We start from the raw sequence: 23,591 nt of genomic DNA, 5'->3' as shown, positions 1-23,591 counted from the left end.
CTACCAACACTTGAGCATGACATCAAGGACCTTCATTTGGGTACCAGGATCCTTTACTTCTTCCTGTCCTAAACTGTTGCATGGGGTTGCAGTTAAATGGATGTTTGCCTCACTCTAGGAATGGCTGAAATTCTGTGGTGGATGAAGTGAGAGCCTTGTTTTGAGTCCAGGTTACTGGCAGCTCCTTGAAACTAGACACTGAAACCCCAGTAATGCGTTACATAACTCTCTGCTTCATGAAACTTGTCTATGCTGCACAGGTACAAGAGCTGAATGTATTTGAATGTGGCTATTTGTTCGGAGAACAGATTGTGATTTTTTTCCTGAACGTATTCATTCTGCAATATTTTTAGTAGTTTCATTCGTGGCCTGGGTTGCTTAGGTGGGATAGTTCACATGAATCCCACAGCATTGTTACTGTTCCACGACTGGGTTAGAATAAGTCTGAAGTCTTCTGTTGAGTTACTTTGAAGTGGAGAGAGAATCTAGATCATTATTAAAAGGATTAGAATGTTTAACTGCATATTAAATTAGGATAGCAATAAGAGTCAATGTGTCGTTTCTCACATAGTGGCCCCTGTCAAACTCTTACAGCTTTGCCTTTGCATAGTTATTACCACAGTATTCCAATGAATTAGGGAATATAGGCTTCTTTGTACCAGTATAAGGAATATAGTAAATCAGTGTTATAATAACACTACACCAGCTACAATATCTATCCTTTACCATAATGTTGAATGGTTATTTTTATTCTTCTATAAAAGTTTATTCACTCTGGGTGAATAAAATTTTGTGAGGCACTGAAGGCGGAAACTATGTATTTGGGTTGTTGTTACGACTTCAAGCCAGAGGGTTCCAGCACCTATGCTTCCTGCAAATAGCAATTCAAACTCTTAATGGTGACCATGATAGAGTTTTAACAAATAATAAAATGAAGTTCCTGTTTTGATCACTGGATGGTGCAGTTCAGCTGGAAAAGCTTCAGTTAAATATTATAATATAATAATTATATAACACTGCTAATTGAAGAAACTGCATTAGCTAAGCCTGAAATATATCTGGGCTTTTCTCTCTACAGATCAGTATCCCATTAGTGAAAAATGTGGGAGCTAAGGCCAGACTTGATGTAAGTGCATGCATGCATGTAAGTCAAATTTCATTGACTTCAGTGGAGCTGTGCTGGCTTAACGCAGGTATGAGAAATTCTGACACCTTGAGAAATTATAAATTTGATATTTTGTAAACTACAAAATTCACCTGTTCAGAACTACAAGTTCTTCCTGTCACTTGGAATCAGTATTCCAGTGTTTCATTCTGCAGCTAAAGCTATCTGAATTTCTAGCATCTGGAAAATTGTGCTGGAAATCTCACAAGGACAGTCTTTCTTAAATTTCAAGTACTTGATATTTTTGGTTGGGCCAGAAACACTGCAAAGGGAGAACAGCTTCCTAGCAGGAATCAAGCAGCAGAGTGGGACACTGAAAATGATAAATGTTTTAAAAAAATAAAGAAAGAAACCACACTGTCAGGATCTCTTTAAAAAGAAAAAAGAAGTATGAAAACATGAAGTGATTTGAGTTTCATTTAAAGTAGCAATGAAATATTGAGAATATGGTTCCTTCTTAAATCCAGGCCAGATTACTTGTTCCTGGTAGCAGTGTGATATGTTTGTCTTACAAAGACACCCTAGAGAGCATATTTAGGTATTCATAAAACAAGCAGCCTATCCAAACCCACAATAAAAATATTTTTTCTAATCATATAGTAATACTGATACTTAACCCTTTACATTCTTATAGCATTAATGAATTAATCCTCAGAATGAGAGCTAAGACACAAAAGGAAATGCTTTTGTGAACATTTTGGAGAATTTGGAATAATATTTTGATTTGGGCCTGCTGTTTTTGTTTGCCTTTCACAAATATTTGTGCAACTGAAAGATTGTTTGAATATTCATACAAGGACCATAAATTTCAGGCCTGCATCTAAGATTTGCTTAATAAAAAACAATTTTTTGTGTGTGTCATAACAGTTTATAAAAGGTCATCCAGTCAGGAAACCGAAAGAACACCATAGGATTCAGGTAATCAATTGACGTCTAAGAAGCAAATTCTAAATAGAGAGTAACTGAGTGAAGGCTGTTTGTGAGCAATTTACAGGCTGAGATTTGCTGGCTTAAGCTACTGAAGAATTTGCATTATCAACAAATTAATACAAATAATTACCTGTTTACAGACAACTGACAGTGAGAATAATGGACTAAACTAATCAAATGAAGAGATTCATAAAAATAACTCTAAGTTCTACCCACAACATCCAATGACGTAGGTTTGTATTACTCCTGTTGTACAGATGAGGAAATTGAGGCACAGAGAGAATAAGAGACTTGTTTAACTTGTTTAACACCACCCAGAAAATCAGTGGCAGGGATTAAAATTTGGGAATACCTAGCTGCCAGTCATGTGGTCAGTCTACCAGACCATGCTGCCTCTCTAAGTTTTAACTATCTTTTATGTGCATTCTGAACCATTAAAAATTAGAGTAAGAACTATGGCCAGAATTGTCAAAAGGCTTGGTACCCACAATTACAACCGTGTGAACCAAAAAATGAAAAAAAAAATCATTGTGAGTAAAATTAAACATTTTATTTGACTTGAAACCGAACATTCTGTTTGGCTTTTGAGTTTAATATTTTTACAAAATTGCAGTAAAAATCCTGAACAAAACGTGGCATTTTCTTCTTGAAAATGTGAAAATGAAACATTTAGATTTTTTTCTGATTTTATTTATTTATTAGCCAAAATTAGTTAATGAATTTGACACAAATTTGTGAAATGTTTTGGTTGACCCAAATCTGCATTTTTCAGCCAAGAAAATGTTTTGGACAAAAATTTTCAGCCAACTCTACCCACAATCTATACCACATTGTCAAGAGTTTTTGGCGCCCATTGCGTTAACGTTGAAAGCTGTTGTATGAGCACTTAGGAAATTCTGGCCTTTCTCTTTAGCTGCCTGCATGGGAGCAGAGCTCTTCTGAAAATCTGAGCTTGAGCTTGTCTGAAAGTCTAGTGTTCTGTCTTCAGGACTTTTCAGAAAGTGTTACATGGAGTTAAACTTCAGGGCTATTGTATATAAAACCCTGATTAATTAGATGCCAGTAGCTGACTGCCAAAATTCAAAGAAACAGTACCATACCATTTTGTAGTAAACAAATGTAATGTACACAGAAAATGTTATAAACAGATTTGGAATATTCCCCAGTGTTCAGTATTCACCAGTTTTCATAGTGTTGCCAACTCTCATGATGATTTTGAGTGACTGGATTTTGGCAGGGGCTAGCACCCATCGGACAATGACACGAGACCCTACAGCCCCCAGGAGAATTTGAGCCATGCTGGGGAGCAAACCCTCTCTGAATGGCTGCCTGCCCTACTTGCCAGCTTCCTGGGCCAAAGCAACCAATCAGCAGCTACAGGCAGAGCTCTCTTCCTCTCCTCAGCAACCTGACGCCATTCTCATGGGGCGAGGGGGAACAGAACACCTCCTCTGCCTCCTCTGACGTCTCTGCTCCTCCCACCTTGTAACACCTGGCCTTTAAAGGGGAGTGAGGGACTCTGCTGCATCACCCAGGCCTGGTAGGTGGGGGGAAAGGGGCGGCGAAGAGCCTCGGAGAAGCAGAGCTGAGGCTGGGGGACAGACTCGAACCAGAGACTGAAGAGACAGGACTGTTTGCTGGGCAGGAAACAGACAGATGTGGGGGTGAGAGCTTCTGCAGTTGGGGCCAAAATCACGTTAACCCAATAAATTTGAGGGAAGAGACAGCATTAATTGACAAAGAGAGGGAGAGCCAGGGGATGGGGAGGAGGAATTGGAAGATCAAAGGACAGGCCAAAAAACCACAAGATAATCTTTTTTGAGTTTGGCAATACTTCCTGCAACACCCCTGCTATTCCCATTCACCTTAGTCCTGATTTCCAACAAACCCTCTTTTGTCTTTTTAACTCTCACTCCGCTCTGTCCATACATCTCCTTCAAGATTGACACTACAGTCGGCTATTCCAGCCCATGTTTCTCTCCAGTAGATCATGCAGAATTATGGAGTGTTGGGATTATGCTGGAGACCTTCAGAATAATATTCCTTGTTATCAACCGGCAGATTGAAAATTAGATCCTCCAACATGCATCCACTCGTGACATCTAACCTTCCCTTTCCCAATATCCCATCTTTTAGTTCTCCTTTATTTGTAGCCAGATGAACACACATACACACAACTGCATTTACCTTTGTGTTTAAATTTCCATGAGTGCAGATGAAAGATCATCCATATTAGCTGCCAATACTTGTTTTTCTGAATTACAAAGCAGCAGTAGTCATCAGTATATCCAGGTTTCAATGGGAATTTCTCTTAGCTGCTCTACAAAGGAAATGTACTGTTATTGCGGAAGGGAAGAGTCTAATTATATAATTTACAGTAGATGACGAACTGGCATGTCCCAAAAGGGAGTAGTGTATAAAAAGGGAAGTTCAGAACTGAATGCCTTCTGTTGCCTGCTCATCTAGTTGATCGCACAGCTGAGATGATATTCACATGCATTTTCTTCTCTTGGGTCTGGGCGATAGCAGCAGGTAAATTTTCTATTCTTTGGCTAAAATTGTATGTGAAACTTTGTTGACCAAACATCCTGCTAACCTGGTGATGTACAGCTCTTATAAGATCTTTGCAGAACCCCTTGCTCCTCATTTACCACCTCCTGATTAACGCCATCAATGATATAACACTTCTGGCCAGACACACAGCTGTGTTGTGCTTGGTGATGTGACCTGGAGATAAGCAGAAATGAGCTTGATAATGCTTCCTGTGCTGTCACTGCATTATTCATGTTTCTGATTTTATTTATAGTGTCTTTAGTTTGATTTAAAAGGAGTGTATCCATTAGCTCGAGGTATGTGGACATATTTATTTTCAAACTACAATAAGCAAACGAGCTACCTAAACTACGACTGCTTTCAGCTTACGTTACGACAGAGATTTTGGTTATGGAGTGTAAATGGATTCTTTCTGGTCAAGATGGGGTCGTTTGTAATGACTGATATACAGGCTAATTGATCCTTGCCACACTGCCCTGTGTAAAAGAAATATAGCCACATCGTATTATGGGACAACCGTCTACCTCTTCAAGAACACTATATGTAGTTTCTCATGTGGATTGTGAAGCAGCAGTTAATGTACAAAACACTCTTTTCAATGCAGTGCCTGTTGTTGCTGGCATCTTTCTTCATATGCTGGTGTATGGTACACATACTGATGTAAACTAACCAAGTAATGTTAACTTTGGCTTTGTGAGAAAAGTAGTGTTGAGTGAAAGATTAAGACTGGAAATCTCCCACTTGTCGCCTTAATGGCATTTCAGCCTGCTTCTATTCATTTAAAGAGAAGAAGGACAATAATTTTGCATGGTGAGCTCCACTCCCATGATTCTCTGGCTTCGAGAGACAGGTTTTCATGGGCATGTCCCCTTCTAACTGATAAGCTGTAGCTCACGAAAGCTCATGCTCAAATAAATTGGTTAGTCTCTAGGGTGCCACAAGTACTCCTTTTCTTTTTGCGAATACAGACTAACACGGCTGTTACTCTGAAACCTGCCACTAATACTGGTTCTCAGAACATTTTATTCTACGAGCTGTCAGAAAGGGCTCTGCAGGTGGCTAGTGGTCCATGGACTGTGGTTGGAAAATAAGTTATAATTGAAGCATTCGCTCTAAACTTCAGTCTGACTTGACCTAACCTTTCTGGTCTCTGATAGATGTGTATGTAGGGGATGTCAAAATGTGTGTTAAGGGCAAGGTGGGTGGCTAGGGCTTTATGAATTCCCTTCCAATTGGACAGATGTCCACAGGGTCCAGAAATCATTAATATAGTGGAGCTGTTCATTAGCTTAAGAGTAAGTGTTGTGTGAGTCAGATTGAGCAGACAAATGTCCTCATCACAAATAATGTAATTGCCCTTGTTCTTGTGATCTGAACTGGCTTTCTTGCTGGAAACTTGAGCAGACAGGCCTAGGATTGAATGGGCTAGGAGTTGCTTTATTCATCGTGGTGAAGTTTAATGTCCCAGTCTGATTCACAGGGAATCTCTTTATGGAAGGTCTGCAGGCAAAGCATGCCAAGAATTCTCACTCAGAAGTTGCAGAGGGGTGTTGCCTTGGTAAATAATGGAATTTCTGTTTAGTATGTGCCATGGTGAATGAAAGGGAATCTCAAAATTATGTGTCCTGTCTGCCCACAGGCTCACTGCAGGTCGTTCATAGGAAGGTCCAATTGTCCAAGACTGGAGAAAATGTTACTTTCCAATGCCAGCTTGTCATGGATCATGAAGTGCTGCAAGTCACCTGGCAGAAGGAGAGTGGAGAGGGCAAAGGCAACATAGCAACCTACAGCAGGATTAACGGACACAGAATCCTGGGTAACTATAGCAGCCGTGTGAACTTCACCCAGAGTGAGCTGACGGTCTCTGCCATTACTGTTCATGCAGTCACCCTGCAGGACGAAGGCTGTTACAAATGTATCTTCAACACATTTCCCATGGGATCCATCACTGGCAGGACATGCCTCAAGGTTTATGGTAAGACCTCATCATCACAAAGGGGGGCTTTGACCTTTCAGAAACTCCAGCCTTTCCCTAGTTTGTGATTGTCTTTAGTGGCAGCGCTGGTTAATCTCTCTCTTTCTCAGTGGGAAGGTGACCTAATTTTCCCTTCCTCATTGGTTTTTTACCTCTGATAGGGAAGCAGTGGTGAGCAGAGTTGTGTGAATAATGGATGGTAATTAAAAAAAAAAACAACCTAAACCAAAACAGTTTGGGTCAAACCAAAAATAATTAAAAAAAATTTTTTTGGGGGGGAAAATTGTAAAGTAAAAACAATAATTCATTTGGGGGTCAAACAAAAGGTTTAGTTTTGACAAAATGTAAATGTTTTGTTTAGATTTTGACCATTTTAAAATGTTTTTGATTGCTTTTATTGAAACAAAAGGAAATTTTGACACAGTCATTTTGAACTGAAAAACCAAAATATTTTGTTTAGAAAGTCAAAACAAAATATTCAGATGTTTAAAGGTGGTTTTTTTTTCTTCCTGAAACAATTCTGGAAAACTGAAGGAACAAAAAGTGTGGAGGAGTCGAAGGGGCTAGGAAGAAAGGCTTTATCTTTCCGGTGGGAAGGAGACAAGTGGACCCATGACTAATTCCTAAACCTAAAGAGACAAATTATGGGAAGAAGTCAATTTAACGTTTTAGGTAGTGGGGAGGGAAATGTGCTTTTAAAAAATACTGGGTTGTTTGCTACAGGATAGCATTAAGAATTGTGTACAAATATCTTTTCTGTTTATCCTGTAAACTCAAGAATGGAGGCCCTGCACATCCAAGTCCTTTCTCTTACCATTGAAACCAGGGAGATTTTCTCCAAAGTCTACAGAGCACTCAGCCCTATATTCTGCGTTGCTCTGATCTGCCCAATAGCAAACTTCTCCTTTTGAAAAGTACTTACTTTCTGCGAATGCACGTGCTCTCAGGAACATTTGTTTCTGTGGTTTAGGTCATAATGTATACAGTCTAATCTCACCGTTGTTCACTTCTCTAATTGACAAACGTTAGTGTTTGGAGTTTCTGAGAGTTTTCTGGTGGTTTTGTTCTACTTTTGAAAAAAAAACGACTGGCTGAATGTTGTTGTTTGGTCTCATATGAGCGAGATGTCTTTGTTTTTAACATTATACTACTACTTTTACATAAAGGGTGAAGTGCTGTTATAAATAAATTAAACAATACTGGTTAAAATGGATGATGGTGGGTCTTGCCATATGGAATGAGACTAATAGCCCTTCCATGGTAGCTGGTAGCAGATGCTTCAGAAGAAGGTATAAAATCCATATATGCAACAATTACATCATAATATGCATTTGGGCTAGGAGAAACCTCCCCACAAGCAGTTAGTGGCTGGTTGTGAAGCACGAGAGTTGATATCCCTTTAAAATCTTAATTTTATTATTATGTAACTGAGGAAACTTTTATATCTGCAAGTAACCAGAGACCTCTTAATTATGTTGGTGACAAATGTTAATTATAGTTTGGGGATAATCACAAGTCTCATTCTTACTGGAATCCCACGTTTCCTTTTCTCCACACTAATTAAAAGCTAAGGTTTTTGTATGGAGAACTTAGTCAGAGGATACATTCCAGCAAATGTGTGAGACACACAGTCTGAGGGCCAGAGGTCGCACTCAAGTACAGGAAAGGTGAATTCTGCTCCCATGTAAATGTTGGCTCTAATGATGGAAATATAATGGGTGGAACTGCTGAATCAGATCCCAGGTGCATTAACTTGGCTCTTTGTTCTCAAGTGAACAGATTGAATTCTATAATGTTTACTGCATGTGGGTCTTCCAGATGAAACTGTAAAAGCCCAGGTCCTGGCTGATCTATGTGGGTGTTAAGATCCCAAGGCATTCTTGATAAGAGCAGGGATTTGTCCTGATACCGGTGGCCAAAATTCTCTCTCTCCTCACACTCCTGTATGTAAACCTTATGGTTACCATCATCTGCTACAGAGAGAGCTGCATTTCTGAGGAGCTTTTTGTACCAAATAGAGTTTATAAAGTACTTCAGGATCCTGTAAGGTGAGATAACATCTAATTAAAAAAATAGCAGTAGGGATTGTGTTATTCTGGTTGGTGGGACTTCACCCTCACAGAGTAAATATTGTTCTACATCACTCACTTGCCCACCCTGTGAAGGAAGAGAGGTCTGAGGCTAAACCAGCAGGTGACTGTATTAAAAAAGATGTTGGAAAAGACTCTAGTTATGTTCATAGGGCCACTGACCTAGGGCTGGCAAATACTGGCTATTGTCCAGGCAGTTTACAAGAACACTTAATAATTCCAGACAGGAACAGGCCAGGGAATGGTTTGTTTTAAATGTTTAAACTTTCTAGGTGCTCAAATAAGACTGTATGACATCTCCTTATCAGGGATGTTAGTTATTGATGGATCACACACACAAGGATCTTATCACTGTTTAATACACAAGGCAAACATACCTTTTCTGAAATATAAAATAAGATTTAGCACTTGGATGGATTCCAGATCATATCTAAGATCCTTTCCCTTTGTTTCGCATCCAGTGCTATCCTCAAAAAAATATTTTGCACTCTCTGTCCAAATAGATTACAAATCTTTTAGTCTGCACTGGGTGTCCCCAGCACAGGCACCTCATTTTGCACAATTCATGTGTCCCTGTCTCAAAGCTACTTAAAGCCCTGATTTATGTATTTATTCTCGTTGCTATTAATGGGAGTTAACATATTTTAAAAGGATGGGGGGAGTATTCCTACTCTCTAGGGACATGATATGAGAATGGACCCAAAGGGTTTCTGAAACCCACAGTCACTCTCACAGCAAGGTGCAAATCAATTTATGGAGATCCCAGCTTGAACTGAAATTGTCAGTTTACTTGCCCTGGAGGGGTTGGTGGGGATTACAAGGGAGTTTACCTTCTAGTGATTGCCAGGTAGTTGTGACCTCTATATTTCATATGTGCGTTATTTCCTGTGTTGCCACCGTAACTTCTTTCTACCTGTTTAAGGGAAGTGAAGTCAAATCAGGTGGTGTATATCATACGTGCAGGAAGCATAGATATGGGGGAAATGGATAGGTTTTCAGGTGGGAATTTCAAAGCTGCCTTGCTAGAACAGGAGAGAGAAACCTTGTGAAAATGATAGTGTGTAGGAGACACTCCCTGAGTTTAAAAAAACCTCCAAGCATCCCCTCCAACATGTTTTTTATTACATGATATCCTTCAGAATTTAAGATCTACAAAATATTACGAAAGAGGAATAAATAGAAGTTGCCGAAGTTTAAATCTGAGGGAGAGAAACAATTGTTAACTAGTGGCTAGTTTAGGGAGAATCAAGATTGGCCAGTTTACAGAATCCTTTAGGAATTTGTTCATGTGTATCTAGATATGTTATAAATAAGTTACACATAGATGGCACCAGCCCTCTGAAGATCTCAAAGCATGATGGATAAGTACTATCCCTATTTCATAGATGGAGCAAGTGAGGTGCAAAGAAACTAGTTACTTGCCAAAGGCCATGCAGTGAGTCAATGGCAGAGGCACTCCCAATTCCTGTCTACATCCACTGATACAATTGTAAGCCCTAAAATAAGACCCAGTCCTGCTCTCATTTGAAGTCAGTTGCAAAACTTCCACTGATTTCAGTGGGATCAGGTTCAGGCCCTTAGAGTAGATTATATTCTTTATATCTGAGTGTCCTTTGTATTATTTAATAACAGACAATAAAATTAAATACAACCAAAGTTGTCAAATGTTAGTAAAGATGAATGAAACATTTTTCATCCTCTGTATATTGAAGTTGGAGAGCTAATTAGGCAGAGAATTGGTGAGATCTGCTGTATATGTCTTCTGTGGTGATCACCCTTTGTTCTAATATGGGTAGGCAGAGGACGGTCTAGTCAGAACTGGAAGGAAATGAGATTTGGGACAATAGTTCTATTTCTGCAACGTTCCACTGGGAGGGCTTTAGTGGAGCATTTACTGCCATTTACTCGTATGTCTACACAGGAAAAAAGTACCGATGGCGGCGAGTCTCCGAGCCTGGATCTACAGACGCAAGCGCGCCCTATGGCACTAAAACGAGCCATGTAGACTTACCTTCCCCTTCCTGCAGCAGCAGAGCTTGAGCTCTAGCCTGAGCCGTAATGTCTAGGCAGCTATTTGTGCACCGTAGCGCAAGTCTGAGTCCACAGCCTGAGGCTCTGAAACTTGCTGCTACCTTAGTCTGCCCCTGTGTAGATGTATGTGACTTTAGGCAAGCTCCGATACCTCTGAGCCTCAGTGACTGCTCTGTGACTTGGTAAAATGATTTGAAATGGGAGGTGTCATATAAGTGCTGTGTATTAGTAAACATTCTTGTAAATGATTCTTTGCTGATGCTCCCCTAAAGCCCTCCCAGTGGAACGTTGCAGGAAACATTGGCCTGTGTGATCTGTGTAGGTTTTGCTTCTCTGTTTCTGGATGTCACAATCCAGTTTTGAAGCCGATGCGTGGGCGGAGGTAGTCAAAAGCTGTTATTTTTATGTACCCAGTGAAAAAAAGAAGAAGTTCAAAGGGTTATTTGTGAACTGAAACAGAATGCTCTTTGTGTGACTGAGCCCTTCGATTTCCAGACTTACATGGGAGACTTTGAGAAGTTCCAGCTGAAATCCCCATTGGCTCTGACACTGCAGTTTTAAGAAAAACGCTATTGTAATTTATCAGCACTATCAGTTGGGTAATGTGACAGTCCCTCTCTTGATCAGTGATGCGGGGAAGTGAGAAGCTGATGGTGAAGTCTCATGAGCAAGCACAACCACTGTAAACAAATTAAGTACAACTTAAAAAAACTGCTCATGCCATAGAATCTAATGTACGTGAAATTCATTGTAGGGAGAGAGACATAAGATAAAAAATAAGATCAGCTTAGTGTTCCTGTCAAGGTTCCTTCCCCACTCTGAACGCTAGGGTACAGATGTGGGGACCTGCATGAAAAACCTCCTAAGCTTCTCTTTACCAGCTTAGGTCAAAACTTCCCCAAGGTACAAAATATTCCACCGTTTGTCCTTGGATTGGCCACTACCACCACCAAGCAAATACTGGTTACTGGGGAAGAGCTGTTTGGACACGTCTTTCCCCCCAAAATACTTCCCAAAACCTTGCTTTGGACAAGGTTTGGTAAAAAGCCTCACCAATTTGCCTAGGTGACTACAGACCCAGATCCTTGGATCTTAAGAACAATGAACAATCCTTTCAACACTTGCACCCCCCCTTTCCTGGGAAATGTTAAATAAAAAGCCTCACCAATTTGCAATTAGATTCAAAACATAGAGAACCCCTCTAGGCAAAACCTTAAGTTACAAAAAAGATACACAGACAGAAATAGTTATTCTATTCAGCACAATACTTTTCTCAGCTATTTAAAGAAATCATAATCTAACACATGCCTAGCTAGATTACTTACTAAAAGTTCTAAGACTCCATTCCTGGTCTATCCCCGGCAGAAACCAGCATATAGACAGACACACAGACCCTTTGTTTCTCTCCCTCCTCCCAGCTTTTGAAAGTATCTTGTCTCCTCATTGGTCATTTTGGTCAAGTGCCAGTGAGGTTACCTTTAGCTTCTTAACCCTTTACAGGTGAGAGGATTTTTTTCTCTGGCCAGGAGGGATTTTAAAGGGGTTTACCCTTCCCTTTATATTTATGACAGTTCCCCTCTAGAATGTCTCTGTCTCCAACTCTGAGTACGGAGTGGCTGTAGCCTCTCCATTATTTAGGTTGCCACATGATGTCCTACTTTTGCCCTCCTACCACTATGGCTTGGAAAATTCATCCAGTCTTGTCAGGTGCATATTGAATGGTACAGCTATCTGCAGGAGCCAATATAAACTTGGCTGATCCCACACTTTCCTTTAAGTTAGTTTCTCGTCTGTTCCATGAATATGAATTTTTAAGAATAATATCGTCATTTACCTGTGCAAGAGGAAGCAATGATTTATAAAACACTCATAAACCTGGGAATTTCCAAAAATAAAAATGTTTGTTTAAAAATTGGTACAGTTGCTAATGATGGCAATGAAGTTATCGATCACATCACTCACAAGCCCAGCACTTCAAAGTTAGGTAATGAATAGTTCATCACAGCATAAAAGTTGCATTGCCCACATAATATACTCATTCATCACAGCAGATCTCTTAGCTCTGACTCAAATTAAATTAGAGCTGCTGTGGCTGCAATTACATAACACTATGGTCAAGATTTTCAAAAATAGGTGGCTACGTTTGGGCTTCTAATCCCATATTTAGGCTCTAATCCTACACAGATGCATCACTTAGATGAAAGAACAGGAACATTTTCCACTGTGAACATTTTCCACTGAATGCATCCGATGAAGTGAGCTGTAGCTCACGAAAGCTTATGCTCAAATAAATTTGTTAGTCTCTAAGGTGCCACAAGTCCTCCTGTTCTTTTTGCGGATACAGACTAACATGGCTGCTACTCTGAAACCTGTCACTTAGATGAGTGGTCGCACCGAACGTCATGGAACTATTCACATGTGTGAAGTTACGTGCCCACATAAGTCTTGGCAGGATGGGGGAATCTGAATAAGTGAATTGGTTTTCACAAGTGCTGAGCACCCATCAGCTCCTGTTGCAGTTAATGGGAGCTGCTGGATGCTCACTCAGCACTTGTGAAAACCAAGCCTCTGGTTTCTAAAGCCATATTTTGCCACCTAACTTCAGGAACCCATTTTTGTAAATCTTGTCCTTAATAATGATAATAATCTCTAAATATAAACACACCCTAAATGTCATGTAAAAGAAACAAAAAAAATGTGCACATTATTGACAGACACTGATCAGCTGCAGTTACATGACCACATAAATATGCAGTAAATGTTATCATACATTGATTGGAAGTTGTCTGTGTGGGGAAGCTTGCACTACTTTTGTATAAACAGAGGACTTCAGTTGCAGGACTGAGAGCCCCAGAATCTTTCATCTAGCAGTAATTCCCCTTAAAAAATTAAACAGAAAAGAAACAGAAATCTGGCTGAGTGGAGACGATCACCAATTTTAGAGCTACATTTGATTTCTTACTTCCCATGTACACCACCTGCTGCTTTTTACTGACTCTTTTGCACTATTGTTGAAATCTGATAATGATGTTATTGAGTCTTGGTCTGTGACACCCACGTTTCTATTCTCCCCGCCTCTGATTTGGCTGCTTTCTTCTTTGAGGAATGTGGGAATTTGGCTAATATTTTTATTATTCCGATGCATGCTTCAGTTTCCCTCTGAAGTTTGAATTGCTATGTACCAAGCACAAAGAGTTTAAAAAGCTGCTTTTGAGGCAGAGCAGAAGATATGAGGTGCTGGGTCACCTAACTGTCTGGGGAGGTCTGAATGGGTCATTTAAGGACAGGCTGAAACCGGCCAAGATGGCTTCTACAGCAGCTTGGCTGGTTAGAGCCCTGACACTGGCCAGTCTGAACTCTGTCTTGGCCTTTGCACCTCTATACTAACCTAAGGACCTGGTAACGCTGTGTTCTAGTTGGCTAACAAACCCTACTCTGTTTTGGAAAGGCTGCCTGAGATCACTGCAAATACTAGCTGAGGTGCATTGATCCCAGAATAGGACAAAAAGACTCCTCTTCAGAGACCATCTCAATTGGACTTGCGGGGCAGAGCTCAGGGTGTGAAACAGGTGTGCTGGAGCCCAGAGGCTCAGGCTATGTCTAAACTAGAAATGACACAGTGGCACAGCTGGAGCAATGCAGCTATAGAGCTGTAGTGTACACACAATACAGCAACGAAAAGGATTCTTCATTCCCTGTAGTAAATCCACCTCTCTGAAAGGTGGTAACTAGGTTGACCTAGTGCTGTCTACACTGGGGCTTAAGTCAGTTTAACTATGTCTCTCAGCGGTATGAATTTTTCACACACTGGAGCAATGGAGTTTGACTGACCTAACTTTCCTTGTGTGGACCAACCCTCAGTCTTGGAGTCGTTGAGGTTCTGTGGGAAACCCTTAAGGAAGAGTGAAATCCCCCTGGGAGTCTGGTGCATTGAAGGGGTTCTTTTAAGGGATTGTTTAAAAGCTATGGCCTAGTGCAGACCCTGTGCCTCCATGACTTCTTCATTTTGGCATTGTTGTCTGACATTTTGAAAGTCCATGTATCACAAGCTGGACCCTGTCAGGTTGAGACGATAGACAGCACTGAGCAGTAAAACCGAATGCCGTCCTTGTTCTCTTCAGTCAACAGTAGACACAGGCACCAAGTTCCTCTTTGCCCAAGCATGCTCGCTAAGCTACCATAGTGACAGAGCTGCAAGTGTTAATAACAGGTTTTCCTTCTTGTGCTTAACAGCAATATCAGAGCCCATAGTGGAGGCCAAGCTCGTGTCCAGTGCAGACAATGGTGAGGAGGAGGTGCTGGAAATAAGCTGCTCAGTAACAGGGAAACCAGCTCCAGTGATCAGCTGGAACCTGTCCCATCACCTTCAGCAGGAGCCAGGACAGTATCTCATCAATCACTCAGACCAGACTGTGACTGTTATCAGCAATTTCACACATGTCCCCTCCAGGATTCACTGGGAGAACCCAGCTGGCTGTGTGATCCAACATCCGCTCTTAAACGTGACACTGACTCTGTCCAAGGATGGGCAGGTCCAGGGTGAGTGTGAGCTTGGTGTGGGGAAGAGGAAAAAGGAAGCTGTGTTCTCTGATACAGGAGGGAGAAGAGAAAGAGGCAGTTCAAAGGAGGGGAGGCTGGGGCAGAAGAAAGGGAGGTGCTCCCAGAAAAGCTGGAAGAGAATGATGGAACTCTTGGCGCAGGAGGGAGAGAGGACAAGGACCTTTGGGGCAGCTGAAAGAAGTGGGGAGGTGGGTCTGGTACACATGGGAGAGAGAGAAGAGTGACTGGTGGTGACACTCACCTAACACCAGGCCACAGAAATAAAATGGCCCCCACAAAAACCTTGGGCACAAACTGTTGTGTATATAAACAGTGCATGAGGCCCCGGTGAAAGGAATTTTGTTTGGAAGTGCCCCTCATATATGCCACTGCATGTTTGCCCCTCTCCCTTCTCTGTCAGACCCCTGTACCCATATCCTTCCCTTTTTCTTCTTTCCCTTGGAGAATGGTGAAGGAGTGTCTGACAGATAGTTATTCAGTGGCAGACCATGTTAAAGGCTTGCTGATTTCCCTACAGGCCAATCAGCAACAGTCGATGCTGTAACAATCTACGTATTGGTTGCTTTGATTCCCTTGGGGCTCTTGTGCATCTGCTTCTGCATCTTGTCCATCCGCTGGAAGCGACAACACCAAATGGATAGAAACAAAGCTGATCTCTGTTGGGTGAGTTTTCCCAAAATACCTCTTCAGGGGCTAGTCTGTGCTAGTAAATAAACTCATGGCTGCTACACTGAACCCAGACTTTAAACATTGGGTTTGTCAATACTTGTCAAACTTGCCTCTGAGTGTTTTGTGATTCCTGTGTAATCTTGTTTGAGAATATGACAATGCTGCTGTAACACAGTCAAACTCAGGCTCCAGTCTTCGAAGTCACAGGGTTCTTCTGGTCCTGATAGTACAGGCGCCTGTAATACAGAGCAAAGAGAGACTCAGGGGTCTGTGTGGAACAGGGCTCAAACTAAAATGGCTCAAAACCAGTTTAACATGTGTGACAAAGCTATGTCCTTGCCTCCGTGGGTCCCGCATTTCCTGGAGGATTTCGCTAGCCTCATAGTCTCACTGTGACCCTCCACGTAACCCTTCTTTCTCTAGAGACAAGGGTCACAGTCTACTGAGCCATTTTCATCATAAGCCAGCGAGGGAGGTGAGGAGAAGTTATCCTTCCTTGCACAGTCTCTGTTGTCTCCCAGTCTCAGTGATTAATCAGGGGGCAAAGGTGGGGAGGGGGGGAGCCCAGGCCCACCCTCTACTCTGGGCTCCAGCCCAGGGACCCTAATAGTATCAGCTATGGTAGCTGACCTTTTAGAAACATGACATGTACAATTCCCTGAGCTACTTCCCCCACAGCAGCCCTCACTTACTCAAGCTCCACTTCACCCTTACCTCAGGGCCTCCTTCCTTGTGCCTGATATGGTGTGTATTACTCAGCCTCTCCAACAGCTCAGCTTCCTCTCACAGCTCCTGACAGGCACACCCACCTGACTGGCTGGGAGGCTTTTAACTAGTTTCAGCCAGCCCCTGATTGGCTTCAGGTGTCCCAATCAACCTAGCATTCTCCCTGCCTTCTGGAAAGTTCTTAATTGGCCCCAGGTGTCTTAAGTGACCGGGAGCAGCTGCCATTTCACTTATCCTGGTACCAGGGATTGGTTTAGCCTGGAGCTAATATATCTGTCTCCCACTACTTTTCTATAGCCATCTGGCCTTGCCCCATCACACATGGCTGAACAACTTGATTAAATAGCCTAATAACACTAAGCCACTTGGCTTAAGCCTTTTGCTCCTTTACAGTGCTCTGTGCCCATGGCTTGGCCTAACATAGAGTAAAACAACAAACTGAAACTACGGTTTTGTAGCCACATATTCCTAATACTTTGAACCATTTTAAATTGAGGCAATAAATGTTTTAGAACTCTTGAAACCATAAACTTATAGCACACACCTGTAATGCAGAGCAGAAGGTGACTCAGAGATCTGTAGGAAATAGGGCTCAGATTAAAATAGCTGCCCCTGTACCCGAGCCAGGATAGGGAGTATCTAGAAATTACCCCATCTATTTGTGTGTATATGTGGCAGAGGGGGGTGCAGGGAGGGAGGTCCCAAAAATCAATCACTGTGTAAATTTCACTATCAATGGAAAATCATAGCACTCCCTTTTGTGCATGCCTTACGCTGCTACTTAGTTCTTGCCTATGACCTTTCATTTTTATATCTAAGCATTTTGAAAAGGATGGTGAATATCATTAACTCCATTTTCAGGTAGGGAAATTGAGGCACAGAAAAAGTGAAGTGACTTTCTAGAGATCATCCAGATCTGACTCCGTCCGTATCCACCGGTCTATGATGCCTATCTTGTTGGAAGCAAGCCTCAGTTGTGTTTTGAGAAACAAAAATGGAAATGGTTTAGTCTGATCTACAGTATGGTCCTTAAACAGTTTTCAGTACAAAATCAGGGGAACCACTGCTGGAAAATACTTTCAGCAACAGCTCAACATTGTAGAGAAAGCAGCACTGTGCAGAGAGGCTAAGATTAAAGATCGCTTTTGGAGGCTGTACTGCTCTAATCACTAGAGTCCCATTGGTGGGACCATGTGGGAGAAACTTGTCCTCCATCTCTGGTACAGGCAGAAGCAGTCCATCAGCAGACAAGGCAGTCAGCCTTGCGCCTTACTCCAGCACCAAAATCATTCACATTTTATAAAAAAGCAATGTTTTTCTCTTCTGCCAGGTTCTTCCCATATGCACCAAGGACATGAGGCATGGACAGCGCACTAAAAATGATAAACAAGGCCCTGACAAGCTTCCTCCCTTTAGAGAACTCTTGGACAGATGAACGCATGGTGTTGGGAGAATTTTGCCTTACAGTGGTGAAATGAAAACAGTGCTGGGTTTGGATGTGTGAAACTGATGTCTAGCTGTATTTGTAACATCTCAGACTTCCACATGAATCACATTACGTGCAACTTGCCATGTTTTATACAAAAAAAAAAATCCCACAAATTTTTTTTATTTCTATTTATGTTTGAATAAATGAGCCAATAAGCGTAGTTGTATATATAATGCAGTAGGTATTTATCAGAGACTGTTAAATTATAGTTTTGCAGATCTGCACAATAAAACACAAGTTTTGTATTTTCTAACATCTTTGTATTATGCGTATTGTTTGTTGTTGCTTCTAATGCCACGAACCCGAAGGCTGTTTCTTCGAGGCCTGGGGGGCTGTGCTGTATTTTATGATGCTGGGAGTTTTGAACTATCTGAAAGAGGGAATAGATAAAGCAAGAATTAACTTTGTGGTGGGTACTCCTCTGAGAGTTGCTGCGAATACAGTGATAGAGAAATAACACTGAGAGGAGCCAGCAAAGGAGCAGCCACTAGTGACCCCTATAATAAGCTTCTGTAAGACATGGGGACTTGAACCTCAAAGCTCTTAGAGATAAACCCAAAGGCTGCAGCAGGGCCAGTAGCTACCCTGAGGGACTGGAGCCAGGAGCAGGCCTTAAGCCACAAACCATCAGTAATGGGAAATCTGTTAACTGGCACTAACAGGATCTTGGGGCTTTTCCCAGAAAGAGAAAATGTCAGAGGAAGGGGAACCTTTTGTTCTCTTCTCCTCATCCCTTCTCCATTCCCCGCAACTAACTTCCCTTCTTTCTGCAGTGTCCTGCTCTGACCACAATTGGTTTCTCCACGTGCCCTGACTCCGTTGCATCATAGTTGCAGGAAGGAGTTTGGAGGAGGGCATTGGGGGTAGGCGATAAAGGGATACTTAGCCCAGCAGGGAGAAGAGGCCATGCACCAGATGTTCATTATGGGGGCAGGACAAAGGAGGGGGAGACACTGGAGAGTGGAGAAGCTATGGCTGGGCCTTGAAGCAAGGGAACATGGGGAAAAGAAAGGGCTGATGCTTGAAGCTAGCCAGCATGTCAGCAGAATGAGTCTGGACAGAGGAGGGAAGTTAGGACAGGAGAGGATGTAGAAAGAGCACTCTCTGCAGCAGCTGTAGGGGCTGTGTGTGGTGGAGGGGGATTATGAATAGGGGGAAGGAAAGAAAGGGGGAGCTCAGGAGGCAGAGGCTGAAGGGTGTCTGTCGTGGCGGTTGTGGGTAGCAGAAGGGAAAAGCTTAGAGAGCAGCTGGGTGTGGAAGAGGGGCTCAGACCCCCTTCTGGGCATGGAGGGTTCTGAACAAGGAGAGAGGGGAGTTAGGTCAGTAGGAGGCAGCAGGTTTCTGGGAGTCCTATGGAAAGGGGGACATGGAAAAGCTGGGGCTGAGAGGGTGCTTGTGGTGGGGGGAAGATTGCTAGGTTGCGGGGGGGGGGGGTTGAGGGGGTTGGGGAGGGAGGTTGGAGCTCCAGGAACTTCATGAACACTGAGCACATCTTCTGAGCAAGAGAGGAGAAAGCTGACAGTTGGGTCTATGGAGCAAGTGTTTCTAGAGCTGCCAGAGTGGTGTCTGAAGTTGTGCAGGGGATCATGGGAGGCTGCGATGGGAGGTGTCCAAGAGGCAATTTCTCCATTAAGAGGGGGATCTACACTATAAACAAGGTTGAGACCCCCTAGAGTAGCACATTTGGTGGCACTTTGTCTAACCTGATGCAATCTTTTGTTTACAATCTTGTGACACTCTTTGGGAGATGATGTGCAGGGCTGATGGTTGGAAGAGAAGGCTCTGGATAAGCCCATGGAACTGGGTTTGGATGGGTTGTTGGATGGGTGGGAGGGGTTAAGTGCCATGCTGTATGGACTGTCAATTTGCTCTGGTAAAAAACAATAACCAGTGCATTTAATTAATGATTTTGGGCCATATTCCTCTCCATCCTTAATGATGCACAGTGTTCTGGTAAAGCCTAAAATTACAACTGTTGCAAAGCAGAATTTAAGTGGGGGAAAGCAGAGTAAGGGGACAGATAGAGTACATGGGTGAGTGAATACATGGTACAGGCAGCATTTTGAAAAAGGTAGGTTTTTAAAAAACAAAACCCTCAAACAAAATGTTTTGTTCAACCCAAAAGAATTTCCCCCCTTTTTTGGCTAGAAAATAGGGGTGTTTGTTTTTTGTTTTTTTTTTCTCATTTTTGGGTGGACCCGAAATGTTCTTTTAAATTTTTGTTTAGCTGCCGAACTGAAAAATTGGTTCTGCACATTGTTCTAAAGTCAACTCGCACAACCAGAAGTCGCTTCAGATTGGTAATTAGTGAATCACTTATAAAAGACACCAAATCCTATGTCAGGTTTCAGAGTAGCAGCCGTGTTAGTCTGTATTCACAAAAAGAAAAGGAGGACTTGTGGCGCCTTACAGACTAACAAATTTATTTGAGCGTCGCTTACTGAAAATGCACATCCAGAGGGGGAAAAAAAAATAGTAAGAAAGAATAAGCCACCAAGATGTTGGTGTGGGGACTGAAACTGGGCTCTGTGAGCTCTGGAATCTCCCCTTGCTTTGGGCGCCAGGTGAGCGCAATCTTTGTTTCGCCTCACTTTTGTTTCTCAGATACATGTTCCGAATGATTCAGTCCACACTAGAGCTGCAAACAAACAATATAAAATGAAAGTGTGAGGAGGAAAGAATGAATAAATATAGTGTTATCATACAAGCCTTTATTAGTACCATTATGGTTAGTAATAGCATAGCTTGGCGGTGGCTGGGGAAAGGAAACCAAAAAGATGCAGCTGGAAAACGCTCGCAATTGGGGAATTTTTCATTTTTCACCAGTCATAATTCTAAAGAATTTGAGAAAAAGAAAACTAATTTATCCAAAACTTCCCAGCACTTACAGCTCAGATTCTCTGCGGAGTTGAGCTAATAAGACAAAAAATTAAAGTTCTGGTGGGCAGAAAAAGTTGGATGCGCTGGAGAGGACAGAGTCCAAATTCTGAAGTCCCTGCTCTCCATTGGAGCTCTGCTTGATTAAGGACTGAGAAATTAACTGTGCAGTCCATTAGTGAGCCAGGACTGGTTTCTTTGATTCATAATTTAGTATTTTTAATAAAACAAGCTTCTATAAAAGTTAAGATGAATGGAAATATTTCCCCTTTTTAATCTTTTGCAGAAATAGAGAAGGTTTGGACTTGGGCAGGTGGCAGAGGAGACAAATAAGACAAGTCAATAGATAAAATATTTAATGGTACAAAAGGGAAATCAGGTGATCCTATCAAATGGTACAGAGAGGGTAAAGCCAGTGTTCCAGCTTACCCCTCTCATAATACAAGAGCAAGAGGCCATAGAACAAAATTGAAAGGCAGCTAATTTAAAACTGATAAAAGAAACCACGCACAACCTGCTGGTAGAATTTTACTGGCATGAGATTTCAGGGAAGCCAAGACTTTGGCAGAATTTAAAGGATAGTGTGATGAGGGGGGGGGAACGACAAGCAATATTCATCAAAAAAATATGTATTTTTGCTCCGGCCCCCAGCCCTGGCCACTGCTCTGACGTGCCCCTCCAAAAGTGGTGAAATTCAAATTCCTGCTCACAGCCCTGAAATGGATACAAGCCTTTCTGTGTCGGGATACAAGCCAATATCTAATGGAGGATGTAAGGAAGACACTTCCATTATAGGCCGATAATTTAATAATTACCCCCTTGGGGTTTCTTGAATCTAACTTGTAAGTATCTGATACTGGCCTCTGTTGTTCTATTGATGACTATTCATCTGAGCTGGAACTGCATTACTTATATTCCTACTGAGGTCAGGGTTTTTGGTTTTTATTTGGTTTTTAAGAAACAGTCCCCTGCAATGTTAGCAACCCAATTTTTGCAACCCTTTGGCTAGTGCCTGAGAGCTGGAAAGTAAAACTGACTGGAAACAGAAGTGATACAGTCCAAACTATTTTTGTGATTTGAGGTGAGTGACATGCAAAAAGCAAACTACATACATGGTGAAAACCATGAGATTTTCAAAATCCATTCCATTGTAATAATCTAAGGGTACGTCTACATGGGGATAAGAGCCTTGTGGCACAGCCACAGCTGGCCTGGATCAGCTGACTCGGGCTTGCTGAGCTCGGGCTGCAGGGCTAAAAATTGCTGTGTACACATTTGGTCTCAGGCTGGAGCCCTAGCTCTGGTACGCTCCACCCTTGCAGGGTCCCACAGCTCTGACTCTAGCCTGAGACCAAACATCTACACAGCAATTTTTCATCATGCAGCTCAAGCCCAAATCAGCTGAGCCAGGCCAGACGCAGGTGTTTCTTTTTTTAATCCCCATGTAGACATCCCCTTAGGTGCTAGCACCTTTAAAGAAATGTACTTAAAAATATGATTCTTTAACCAGCGTCCCTCAGTGAATTAAAATCCCAGTCCCTCATGGGGGATGATGGGAAGAGGCAGTGTAGTCCAGCATTACTTGTGGTTCCTATAGCTGCTGAGCTGACCAGAGCAAGGATTAAGAGCAGTGTGATTCTCAGACACACAGCAGGCACGCTTCAGCCTGGTTAATGAGTTGCCCTTAGCAGGGGAAAGTCTTCCAAAGGAAGAAAGTCTTTTTTGGGCTGCAGACGCATGACTCTCCGGTCTCAGTCTGAGAGTTCTAACCCAGCGGTTCTCATACTCTGGTCTGTTCTCACAGGATCTAGGCGGTTTTTAAAAAAAGATTAAGAGAGGGTGGGAGGGTGGGGAATTTTGGCATTTGTTAAAGACAGAAGGAAACCTGGTTAAGTTAGCACAGCTTTCTCCAGTAGAGATCACTGATGCATAGAAGGGGAAGACCCAGGCGGAGCCAATGGGAAGGGAATGCCTTGGCGGGGAAGCGACTGCCGTGGGGAGAAGGGGACTGGGCAGCCTGTGCAAGGGAAAGGAGGAAAAGACAATGAAGTGGTGAGGTAGTGCATTCACATGATCAGAACGGGGGAGGGGACCAGGCCAGGGGGAGGAGGAGATGCAAAGCACTTTTCAGAACTTAGACAGCTAAAGTTACCTAAATCCTCCCCTTCCTCCCACACCTTATTCCTCTACTAAATAAGGAGCTGTCACATGAAAGATGGGGGTGGGGAGTGTTATATGGGACAGAAGGTGATTCCCGTGATCAGGAAAAGGAAATGAGGTGACCAGGAATCAGTTACTCTACAAAGGGCTCCAGCTCAAATTTTACCTTGAGTCTTGCTATATCTGGTGTTTTTCTTAAAGCCCCAGCTCCCAGAGCCATGTGATTTCAAGAAAATATTTTTATTATTATTATTTTTAAGGTTCTAGTCTTTGGTGTTGTGGAGAAAAGCTTTAAAAAATTAACTCGAATGCACCTGGACAGTTCAAACCTGAGAAAGCAAAATAAAAATCTGATTTTTAGCCATT

The 23,591-nt window shown here is 42.3% G+C and overlaps 1 protein-coding gene across 1 annotated transcript; it reads left to right on the top strand.

The window, feature by feature from the left end:
• The first annotated feature begins 4,545 nt into the window (after positions 1–4,545).
• LOC140895656 (OX-2 membrane glycoprotein) lies at positions 4,546–18,364 on the top strand. The gene is made up of 5 exons (XM_073305905.2): positions 4,546–4,627; positions 6,288–6,623; positions 14,978–15,283; positions 15,822–15,967; positions 18,030–18,364. The coding sequence occupies exons 1-5, from the start codon at positions 4,579–4,581 to the stop codon at positions 18,132–18,134; spliced, it is 942 nt and encodes a 313-aa protein (XP_073162006.1). The 5' UTR covers positions 4,546–4,578; the 3' UTR covers positions 18,135–18,364.
• Positions 18,365–23,591: the final 5,227 nt, after the last annotated feature.

This window comes from Lepidochelys kempii, chromosome 1, assembly GCF_965140285.1.
Source record: "Lepidochelys kempii isolate rLepKem1 chromosome 1, rLepKem1.hap1, whole genome shotgun sequence".
In the NCBI taxonomy this organism is placed as follows: domain Eukaryota; kingdom Metazoa; phylum Chordata; order Testudines; family Cheloniidae; genus Lepidochelys; species Lepidochelys kempii.
This window is presented reverse-complemented; position numbering and strand designations above follow the sequence as displayed.